At 26.4% G+C, this 13,079-nt stretch overlaps 1 protein-coding gene across 1 annotated transcript in view; it reads left to right on the top strand.

The window, feature by feature from the left end:
• The window catches only part of Dtn (transmembrane protein 132C dtn), a 94,706-nt gene extending 89,925 nt beyond the window's left edge, over window positions 1–4,781 (top strand). Inside the window, exons 8-10 of the mRNA XM_074252594.1 lie at window positions 281–609; window positions 2,763–3,001; window positions 4,107–4,781. Of these exons, the coding sequence (XP_074108695.1) occupies window positions 281–609; window positions 2,763–3,001; window positions 4,107–4,692 (1,154 nt within the window). The 3' untranslated portion in view covers window positions 4,693–4,781. The remainder of the gene's footprint in view (window positions 1–280; window positions 610–2,762; window positions 3,002–4,106) is intronic.
• Window positions 4,782–13,079: the final 8,298 nt, after the last annotated feature.

Below are 13,079 nucleotides of genomic sequence, written 5' to 3'. Positions count from 1 at the left end.
TAACTCCTGAAATAACAAAAGTTTTTTTAATATCTTGATGAATAATATTGATATATAAACAATTATCCCTTAATATGCTTCATTTCCATTTTTATTGCCAAGAAACAATGACATATTACACAATCTAATTGATTAATTGCAAAAACAATTAAAACATTTCTCTATCTCTGACCCAGAATCTAAACTATCTCAATAAATAAATGAATTAATTAATTATTAAATCAATGATGATAATCATAATGAATGAATCCTTAACTGACAATTGATTGACGTCTTTTAGGCGGCATAGGCGGGGTAGGAGTGCGTCATCACAATGCCAGCCACATGACACCCTTAGAAATCGGAATGTACGTCCTACTAGCAGCGTTTGGATTCGCTATTTTGGTGTTCGTGATATCATGCGTGGTGTATGCCAGCAAATTCAAACCCCATCAATCAGACTCACCATTGCCGAACATCCCGATGTTAGGGGCTGTCAGGGCGCGAGCCGCCGCTGCTAGCCAACAATTGGCATCTGCTCGTCGGCCCCGCGAGTCCACCACCAATGCCCACGACTGGGTTTGGCTTGGTAGGGCAACTCTTGAACGAGCTGCTTGTGCTCCTCAACAGGTATTTAAACTTTTAACTCAGGCGGTCGTTCTTGTTCTTGTCGATCGACTATTATATTAGACGAGAATGCATGTTTGTACATATATATATATATATATATATATATATACTTACTTACACTTACTACTGGCTACTAGCTATGGTAGGTGCTGTTGAGTTGGAAGTTAACGATAGAGAGGGTAAAGCAATTGGATGTCGTGACTGGTGAATTTTTGGCGGATTGCCCATCTTCACGAGTCATTAGTGGTGACTTTAACTGATGTACTGAGCTATATATTTTCTTTATCGACCACTGAATAATTATTATTATTGTTGTTATTATTGTCTTTTCTACAACGACTGGATAGATATTATTATTGTCATTATATCTCTTTATTTGGTCGAAATTTCATGATATTTTATACGAGTTTAAAAATGTTTGCTTCTATTTTATATTTGTATGAATAATAGACATTTTTATTGATTTTTATCATTTATGATGTTAATAAAAATGTAAATAATTGAAACTATTTTTTAAAAAATTGGTTGTGGTACTAATGTTAAATTTAACAATTTTTTTTATTATAATCTATATTATTAAGAGAATAAGCGAAATTTTCTGGCCAGTGTATTTATATGATAAAATATGACACTGAAGTTAGCAGACGTCAAATAATTTTTGATTTTTTTTATTAATTAAATTTCAATTAAAAAAATATTTATAAAAAATTGCACTTATAGTTTTTCAAGTTTTTTACATGTTAAATTTTTTTTTTTTAATTGTTTAAGTGAAATTAAAAAAAAAAAATTTCTAAAAATTTTGAAATGTCGGCTAACTTTTTATGATAAAATGTCTTGACCTGGAGTTGTGCCTTATCATGCTTTCATATCATTCTTACAAATAGTCAATTTATTATGATAAGTGTTTAGGCTGCATTCGAAAATGCTCCATCTCTAAATACATAATTAAGAAATTACCTTGTATCTTGTGAATTATGGACATTTTTAGAGATATAAGCTCATCCCGATGTTAAACTCTTCAAGATCTTTCATTTAAGTACCCACATCATTTTTTCATATATTTATATATATTACATATATGTATATATGAAAAATATATCAAAAAGGCATGTGGGTACTCAAATGAAAGCTCTTGATGAGTGCAACATCGGGATGAGCTTATATATTTAAAAACCTCAATAGTTAAAAAAGTACGATACAATTTACCAATATTAATTAATTTAATAAAGCAAATCTTTATTTATTTATAGTTCACTGCACATAGTAATTGCAAGCTTGCTAATTATTATTTGATTAATTTATTTTTATTAGTTTTATATGGCAAAACTCGATTTATCAAATAAATAGTTAAATTAAAAAAAATAAGACAAATTGTTGTGGATATGACTGAAGATGTTTATTAATTTTTTATTTTTTTTTTAATGAGAGATAAACAAAAATTACTCATCAAAAAAAGTTAATAAGATAATAATATAACAAAGAAGATATTGCAAAAGAAAAATCAATCATAATTAAATAGAAATACAAAATCATATAAAACAATTCATTCCGTCCCTATGCGTCTAATGAAATTGATGAAAAGTTGATTATGTTACTAATTTTCTCGTGAAATTTTCAAACTTATTAGCAGAAATTATAAAAATATTCACAGTAGATATAATTTTCTTCTTGACTCGATTGTTAAAAATCTTTTCATTTATAATTAGAATTTTATTATTTAATAGTAGGTGTAATGATTTAAATTTTCATTAAAAAAAAATGTATAAATTTTCGCACAAATATTTTTATGAATAATTAACAACTTCATGTTTTTTTATTAAATATTTATTAATCAATAATAACAAATAAAAACAAAGAACACTGTTTCGTAACTTTTCTATATCCTTTTTGAATATCGTGATTTATCAAAACGATTTTTTTCTTATTATTACATAGAAAAAAAGAAAGTCTTGAGTCAAGCGTAAATTTTCTTAAATCAAGAAAATCTTAAAAAAGATTGAAAATTTCTTGAATGAATTAAAAATTTTTTCTTGTTTCAAGAAATTTTTTTTTTTCTGTGTACTAATATTGATATCTGACAAATTATATTTAGCTTCTTGTAGCAACTATTGTTAATTTTATAAATTCAAATATTGATATCATATGTATTATAGGTAAGGGTGACAAACAACCCCCTGGCAGGCGAAGTTGACGATGAAGCGGGTGACTTAGGAACGAGTTTTGATAATCCAAATCACATAGAACTGCCAGCGACAGGGAACCGCGTAACTGTCACACCAATCGATTCGACAACTTATTGCAAGCGTGACAGAGTTCGCAATTACATGCAGAAAAATGATACCACCAAGACCCAAGTTTTAGCGGGTGCTATCATTTCTTCCACGCGCAATGGGTGAGTTTTCATTTCTTCATTAATTAAAAATCGTATTTATTAATACACGAAAAGAAATTTTATTCAATAATTATCCGTGAAAATGATAGTAATTGTGGGATAATTCGTAATTTGCAGTCTAATTACAATTTTTTTAGTAATTATTCACAAATGCAACGTAAAAAAATATAAAAAAATTGACAATTATTTTTACTGTCATGTAAAAATGAAAATTGATAAACGTCAACAATTTATAGTATAAATAATTATTTTTTACTGATTTAGGATTAAAAATTACAGTAAAATTAAATTATTTGATTGAAAGTACTAAAAAATTAACTGGAGCTGAAATTGCTCTTTTAATAAAGAGAAGTCTCAGCTGTATAAAAAAATACACATTTTCGTGATCAGTTGTTGCTCAATTACAATCAATTCTTGTAACACTTTTATAAAATTTTCATTTTAATTAATTGTTATGCAATTAGTGAAATGTTTTTTGTAAAAATGTACTTTTTAGATAATCGTAATTTTTATTTACTATTAGCTATTATTCTACTTATATTTTCAAGCGAAATAATCTTAGAAAATAAATGAAATCAAAAAAATCAATTGAAAATTCAATCTTGTCGAATTAAAATCTAGTTTTTAAAAATATGAAACCTATGATAATAATATTCCATTGATAGCAAAATGTCCAATAATTATTCTATTTAATGTGTGGAGACTCCGGTAAATTTTACTTCTACACAAAAAAAAATTTACTTGAATCAAATGAATAATTTAGAAGAATTTCGTCTTCTTGATTTTAGAAAAATTTTTAAAGAATTTTTCGTCTTGATGAAAGACAATGAAACTCTTCAAAATTATGTTTTGATTAGAGAATTTTTCTCTTAATTCAAGTTGAATTTTTTTTTCAGTGCATAAACTTAATAATAAAAAGTATTGCTGTTACTAATAAATGATAATTATCATTTAAAGCAGTGTTTGAAGAGTCAGATAATTTTTTTCATGAATTTAACAGTAAATTCAAAACCAAATTTCTTTCCGTGTAAATTATTAAGAATATACCTTAAAATAAAAAATAAAACAGAATACTCAAGTGATATTATAGACGTTCCCGTTACAGAAACGACGCTAAAGACGTTCCACCCCCTCTACCTCCCCACGGAGTGACATCGCCATCTGCCGGAACAGTTGGAACAGCGGACCAGGCAAACAACAACGAGGACTACAAGCCGCCTGTTCCTCCTCACAGGAACACCGGAGTGACAGCTCGTCTTCCCGAAACACCAAAGAAACACCAGCACCGCAGTCACCACGGCAACCACCGACACGTAAAACATCACCACCACCACCATCACAAGAACCACTCGAACAACGTCAAGCCAAGCTCGAAGAACGAGGAGGCGCAAACTGTCGACGACGAGGAGTTCGTCGAACTCAGGAAACCCGGCTCGGGTGTCTCCGGAGACTCCAAGCCCAGGGAGATTGTTCCCCGCGAGATAAAGCGCGCGACAATCGTCGGAAACCCAATGTTCTCCTCTAACCTCTCCAGTTCCTCATCATCGAGCTCGTCTTCCACGGTGTCCAATCACGAGCTCACCGAGACAATGGCCGCCCTGGAAACTCCGGCCCTGGAAGACCTCAACCTTGGTATGGACTACAACCAAATCATGCAATATTTTGATAATCTCAAGGAATCGAATGCCTAGGTAACAGCCCGGCTGCACGATCTAGTTGACTGGGCAAAGTCTATCTAATATCCTAGACGTTATCTGTCAGGTGCAGCCACTAATCCTTATCAAGGTTCTCCTTTCCATCATACACATACTATCAGCATTTATTAATGCTAATGCATACACTGATTTAAAGATTTGCTTAGTTCAAGAAATTTATTCTAAAAACTAGGTTTTTTCCTTCATATATTTCTTGAACTTACTGATATGAAAATTAAATTGAATCAAGATAAAAAAATCTTGATTTAGAATCATTAATTTGAAGAAATTGATTAGTTTTAATTAAGAACAAAAATTCTTGGATAAATCAAATTTAATTAAGCCCAGAACAATTTCTTAGTTCAAGAACTTTTTTGCACTGATAACAAAATTCAATTGAATAAAAAAAAAAAAATTTGAAACAATAGAATTTTTAAAAATTGAGAAGAAAAGTTATTAATTAAATTAAAATTTACTTACCAAAAAAAATTTCTCAATTCAAAAATTCTTCTACTTAAATCAAGAAAATCAAACTCTTTAATATCGCGTTACTAAAACCATAAGGGCGTATCTCAAAATATACGCCCTTATGGCATTGCAGAACCAAAAGAGCGTATAAAAAATTTTTTTTTGCTCCAATCAATATAAAAATAGTAAAAAACATGAAAATCTATGAAGAAAACGAAAACAAAATTTTTTTTAATATACGCCCTTATGGTTTTAAGAAAAATTTTTTTTAAAGTCATAAGGGCGTACCTGTTTTTTCGATTTATTATTAATTATAGATCAGAGTAAATAATAAATGTTACGGGTGATAAAAAATATCACACCACAATTTAATTTATCTGAAAAAATATTTATTTAAGTAAAAAAGAAAAATTTTGAATTGGTTTTTGATCTACTCTTAAGTTTCTTATAATTTTAATAATTCCAAAATTTATCATTAAAAATATAAATAATTCAAAAATGAAAAAAATACGATTTTTTTCTTACTCTGATATATAATTGATAATAAACCGAAAAATTAGGATGTGCCCTTATGACTTAAAAAAAAATTTTTCTTAAAACCATAAGGGCGTATATTAAAAATGTTTTTTTTTTCGTTTTTTCTATAGATTTTAATTTTTTTTACTATTTTTACATCGATTGGAGCAAAAAAAAATTTTTTTATACGCTTTTTTGGTTCTGCAATGCCATAAGGGCGTATATTTTGAGGTACGCCCTTATGGTTTTAGTAACGCGATATGATAATCTTGAATCGAGTAAAACTTACTTAAACTAAGAATTTCTTATCCAAAAATTTTTCTGCTTGACATAAAACAATCAAGTTCAAAAAAAAATTTCTTGGTTCAAAATAATTTTCTATCAGACTTAAATTTTGACTTCTTAGGTCAAGAGATCTTCTTTCTCTTCAATCAGAAAGAATGAAATTTTGAAGACAACATTTCTCGAACCAAGTAGTTTTCTTCAAGTGTATGATACGAATCCAAATACAAAGAGAAATACCAATATCAATACTAATACTGATATTTATTATAAAGGTGTGTACGTGGAACATCAATCCTAGTCGGCTTCAATCGAAACAACACATATACCATAAGAACAAAACTCATACTCATCTCATACGTCGACTTAGTGGTACGCTGTGTGGATAAGTGTGCGATGATATAAGATAATATAAGAAGTAAGATGTTATTATTTTTTGTCAGGATAGGAATATGTTACATACTCCAAGCCATAAATTATACAAATATGTATCCGTACATATACATCTCGTATGCATCTGTGTACATTTGCATATATGTGATAGGGAACCGTCTAGAGGTGCATATATGTCCATGTACATGTGGGTGGATTTAGTATGATGTATTCTAGTCAGCTTTATAACAGCACGTAAACTTATGCGTATGCTAAATTACTATATAACTTTAACCCTTTACTGGTACAATTGCTAATTAATAAACTTTATATATATTTATTGTTTGTGAGCTTTGTGGTTCATCCGAGACTGAATCAGTAGAGTGGATGAGTATTTTACTTTTTTTTTTTTATCAAAAATTTTTTATTTCGTTGAATTTCAATCATTTTTATTATTAATTTTTATAATCAAATAAAAGTGGAGCTTCGCTTATTTATGGTCATAGAGAATCAAAATTTTAAATATATTAACAAATTTTTATTTCAACTTGTTCTACTTTCCGGCGAGTTAAAGATAAAAACTGATTTGATTTTTCAAAAAATTAAATGTCACTTTTGAAATTCAAAAGTATGAATTATGGGTGGATAATATATGGATCACCCTCAATTTGTTTATAAAAACTAGAAAGGTCTTATTAAAGAATTTTAAAAAGTAAAAATATTTACGGAATTAAATTTTAGAAAAGAAATATCGATAAGTAAATTTTCCGTTTTTTTTTTTTTTTAATTAAAAATTAGTGAAGTCCTACTTCTATATGATTGCTTTTACTTTTGGATTTTCCAGAATTTGACATAAATTTGTTTAAAAATAAATAACGACTAAATAAGTCGTCAATTATTTGCGCTAACTACCGAAGAAAGTTTGACGCTTACTTATACTTCATTAAGATTTTTCTGGCAGCGAGAAGCATAACCCCCCTAACGGTGAAGTCAAATACTAACTTCAAATCAAGTAGCGCCAAAAAATTTGGTAAATCCAATTGTAAATGTCTTAAATATTGTTTGAATTTATTGATTTAATACGTAAAATTAAAAAAATTAGTCATTTATAAATGTAACAACAATAGCTTGTGTTAATTAATTAAAAATTAAATGAAACATCACTGCACAAGAACACAATTAAAGTAATAACTTATCAACTAATTTAAATTAAATCGAGACTGATTGTAATACTTAATTAAAATGATTTAACTGTTGCATAATGTATAACTTTGTTTAATATAAATAATAAATTGGATGTAAGTAATGAGACCGTATAAGGTAATAAATAATATAAAGAAAATAAAAGATAACTATCAATAATTGAACTGTGACAATAGTTGAAAAGTTTGAAAAATTGAAGAAATTTTTATCAGTCGAATACGATAGACAAATAATTATAATAAATATTATAATGATGATGATGATGATGATGATAATGATGATATTCTTGTCTGATATATCTTTTGTACTCGAGAAGCTGTTGATTCCAAGAATAATACTAAATTAACTAGCAATTATTAATTATTAAATCAAATGTCAAATAAATAGATACCAGTCCAGGGTTAAAGAAACTCGGTGGCTTGTACGTAGATTGCGATGTATATGTATTTATAATTATAAATTTTTCGATTTATAATGAATACAGATATATATAGATTTCAAGTTCTTCCGTTCACGTGGTGCATATAGATCTCAATTTTTTTCTTCTGATTTTAACTATTTAAATATTACTTACTAATTAATTAATTATTAATTATTAACGATAAAAATGTTCTAGTAAAACAAATAGTCAATTTATAAAGGCAAAAATTAATCGACTGATACGCACGTGTTCTTTATATTTAAATAATTAAAGTTAATTAAAATTAATTCATTAAGGAAATTAAATTTTTTTGGAAAATTTTTTTCTATCAAAAAAAAAATTCCAAAAAAATATAATTCTTCATTTCTATTAATGTATTAATTAAAAAAAAAAAAAAAAACATATCACAGCTTGCAATGTTTTCATATCTCTCATCTTCCACTTCAACTTCTAATTTTTCACTATCATGCAATTGAGCTTTAAAAAAATTTACCACCGTAAAATCTTCCGGGCCTGAAAAAAAAAAAAAAATTATTTTTTAATCACAAGAAACCTTAAAAAAAAATGTATGAATTGTCTACGTAACACCGAGAAAATTACGTTAGCCGAAATGATGATGCTGAAAAAAAAAAAAAGTAACAAATTTGTAAATTTTACTTTGTAAGATTTTGTACATAATTACAATTATAAATTATTATAATTACGCGATATAGTACAAGATATACCGATGTATTAGTAAAATTATTAATTAATAATAATTATTAATTAGTTTATTGAAATAATATGATGATTAATAATTATTAATTATTAATAATAATAACAATTTTTTAATTAAAGCCACGAATAATAAATAAATTATATTTATAAAGTATTTAATTAATAAATATTAAAAGTATATTAAATTATATTTAAAAAATATATATATTTAAAGATAAACTTTCTCGACGCGCAAATGAAAAGCTTGTAATTGAATTATTTTATTTTTTTTAAATTGTATTTATAAAAGGTTATTAATAATTAAAATTAATAAGTGAATTAATAAGGAGAGTATGTGCGTCGAACTGCCGCTTCCTTACTCCCGGAACCCGCTTAGTTCCATCTCGAATATTTAAATGTCAGTTAAAGGAATAAATTTATAAGCTAACGTATTTAATTGATGAGCTTGCTGTGTTAAATTAATAATAATATGCATAATAAAATAAAAGTAACAGAATAAATAATTAAAAGCAACTTAATGATAAATTGTACCGCAGAGTGAGCGAAATAATAAACAGCTTTCGATCTATTTCTAAGAACAATTATTATATATGAAAAGATATAAACATTTAGGTGTTTAGAATGCCGAGTAGTCATAGAAATTCATTATTAAATACGTAATTATTTAATTAAGTGAGTACATGTATCGGTAATTATTGATTATCTATTAATGTGACTATGATGATGATAATGATAATGATAATTAATTATTTATTATTTATAGGGCTTTTTAAATCCCTCCTCAATACATTCTAGTCCTTATTTTAGTTTTATACACAACCTCTTTATTATTTATTTATTTACAATATTTTTTTTTTTGAGATTTTATCATTATTATTATTATTATTATGTTTCTTTTTGTAATTATTGTATGTTAAGATTTTATGCTCAATTTTTTTATTTTGCCATTTGTAAATTATTTTTGTAATTAAGATTTATTTATTGTAAATATTCATATATTTTTGGAGAACTATTTTTTTAAGTTAAATTTATTTCAATTAATTTTTGTAATTGAATGTAAAGAGATGAAATTAATTTTTTTTGAATTTATGTGAAATAATTTTTATCTAAAAATTTATTTTTACATTATTAAAAATTTTTTTTTAATTTTTTGTCAAAAAATAATTTAAAAATTTTGAGTAAAAATTGTTATTTTTTTTAATCAAAAAATTTTTTTCACAAATTCAAAATTAAAATTTTATAAAATCCTCATATTTATTTGCTCAATATCTCCAAAAAATATATGAATCAGCTTAAAAAAATCTCCTACCTCGTAGAAGTTTATAAAAAAAAAAAAAAAAAAAAAAAAACTATATCATCACTAAATTAAATAAATGATTAATTAGTGTAAAAAATGACGACCTCGCCTTGTGCTCTCACAGCGTTAATCCAATAGCGAGTAATTAATTATTAACATTACGAGCAAGCTCGTTGTATTTTATTACACCCTCATTACATGTTTCACCCCCTTGTGTCCCTCCTCTTCCCTGTAGTATTTCCTACTCCGTTTGTTAATTTAAACCGCGAGTACGCCCCATTATTTCCCTGTAGTATTTAAATCATTGTCAATTCAATGCGCTACAATTATTGTAATTCCGATAATTTATTATTTTTTTTTTTTTTTTCAAATCTGTAATTGCATTTCACTGGCACTTTATTTAATTACGCACACATAAACGCTATTTATTATGAATTATATAAAAAAAAATAAAAGACAATTATTAAATTATTTTGCGTGAAAATATTTATAAAAATATAAATGAGCTTTGTATATTTAATTATTATATTAAGCTTAAGCTGATATTGATGAAATGAAATTAAATTATTGAATATAATGATTTTATAAAACTTGATTATTTGTTATAAGAAAGAATGAAGAAGAAATGATTGAAGATAAAGCAGGTGGTTTAGGCTGTTGTCTCTGACTAAAATCATTCCTGCGTGTCAAGTTTATTAACGCACACTAAGTGTTAAGAGATTAATTTAAATTATAAAATATATATAAATTAAATAAATATAAATATATATTAATTATTAATTATTAATGGGTAATAATGATAATTATAATTGAATATAATAAATAATAACAAATATGTTATCAAATTATCATAAACACACGATAGTCACGGCTATTGTTTATCATCATCATTCTCTATATATACATATGATATATATATGACGAATATATATTATATATATAAATATATGCTGAATAAGTATTAAGATACGACTGTCGCCTATTGAATGTACAATATGTAGTATTTACCTGTTGTTACCACCAAAACCGTCAGCAAAGATATTTAAAAAAAATAAAAAAATATTCAAAAATTTTACTCTTATTATTTATTTTTTCTTACACATCAAATTAACTAATTTTTCTCTATTCATTTTTAATATCCTGAATATTATTTTAAAATCTAACTAATGATAGAATAATTTATTAACTAAAATCTAAAATGTATATTTATAACTAGCTGTTACACTTTATAGAATTGTAATTTTAGATCTAGACTTTAAATTCAATTGGAGTATTATTTTGACTTGCACAGGTTCCACATTCCATCGAATCGGAAGTAGAATTTATTGAAATCCGTATTAAGATGATCTCTACATGACAAATAAAAGATCCTTACAAAATTTGCAGCTTTTTGAAGCTATATTTTAAAAACTAAGATTTTTTATTGTTAACACCCACCCTCGAGATCTTTACTGGAGGTGATTCGGTGTAAAATCCGTTCTTAGATCATTTTTGGATCACATGTAGACGACTTCTATTAAATTTGGAGTCTATAGGAGCTATAGCTTGGAAATTAAAAATTTTCATTGTTAATACCTACCCCCGCAACCCTCTGTGGGGTGAGATATCGTAAAATTCATTGATAGATTATTTCTACATCTCTTACAGAAGATTCCTACCAAATTTGAAGTCGATAGGAGCTATAGTTTAAAAACGGGAATTTTTCATTGTTAACGCTCCCGCAACCCCCTTTGAGGGTGGAATTTCGTAAAACCCGTTCTTAGCTGACCTCTACTCGACGAAAGGAATATTCCTGCCAAATTTCAAGTCTCTAGGTCTTATAGTTCCAGAGATATCGTGATGAGTAACTATATCTATCGAAAATCTCCTATATATATTAGGGTGGGTCAAAAAAATCGAATAATTTATTTTTGATTTTATACTCTGAAAAATAGGTTCGTAGACACCTAAAAAGAATTCTCTCCAAGTATAAGCTCTTAATTATAACGGGAAGGTCCTCCGCTTTGCGGGTTTCTATTTTTTTCGAATAATCAGATAAAAAAATTTATATCTCGCTTCCAACTGCTTGGAAAAATATTCCGTGGCATAGATTTTGTGAGAAATTGAATGCTTTACAAAAATGGTCTCTTATGACTTTTTCAAAAACTCAACCGATTAAAAGATATTCATAGTTGAAGTTTGGCTATTTTAAGGAAAATATTCGTTTTTATTATGAATTTTATAAGTCGATGAAAAAAAATTATTTCGGATTGCGGAACTCATGATTTTGTAGGAAATTTACTGCTCTACAAAAATGGTCTCTTATGATTTTTTGATTAAGTGAAGCCGTTACGAGATATTCATCGTCAAACATTAACGAATATCAATATTTCCAGTTTTTGAAAAAGTCATAAGAGACCTTTTTTGTAAAGCATTCAATTTCTCACAAAATCTATGCCACGGAATATTTTTCCAAGCAGTTGGAAGCGAGATATAAATTTTTTTATCTGATTATTCGAAAAAAATAGAAACCCGCAAAGCGGAGGACCTTCCCGTTATAATTAAGAGCTTATACTTGGAGAGAATTCTTTTTAGGTGTCTACGAACCTATTTTTCAGAGTATAAAATCAAAAATAAATTATTCGATTTTTTTGACCCACCCTAATATATATATACTAGAATTCAAATTTGCGCGCGCATGAATTTAGGATTTGCATATATTTTTATGCTTTGATATATTTGACCAATCACGTTACGAATAGTTTGCTTACATGATATATTTTTATATTTTTCATCTAAATTATAAAAGTGGATATATATATATATATATATATATATATATATATATATATATATATATATATATATATATATATATATATAGATAAATTTCGGAACAATTTAAATTAATTTTCATTTAATAATCTAATTACTTTTTTCTGAAACAATTAATCAAATATTTTAATTTTTAATGAAGATACATTTATAATAAAAATTTATAAATTAAAATTATGTCAAAAATAAATTTTGAATGTTTTTAAAATATTTTCATTCAAGAAATTGATTATTTCTTCTGAAACAATTAATAAAATATTTTTATATTTAAATAATAATTATTTATATATTATT

The sequence above is a fragment of the Cotesia typhae genome, unplaced genomic scaffold, assembly GCF_013202065.1.
Source record: "Cotesia typhae breed Kobodo isofemale line unplaced genomic scaffold, CoteBio_Ctyphae scaffold_121, whole genome shotgun sequence".
Taxonomy (NCBI): domain Eukaryota; kingdom Metazoa; phylum Arthropoda; class Insecta; order Hymenoptera; family Braconidae; genus Cotesia; species Cotesia typhae.
Note: the sequence above shows the minus strand (reverse complement) of the source record. Positions and strands in the feature narration are given on the sequence as shown.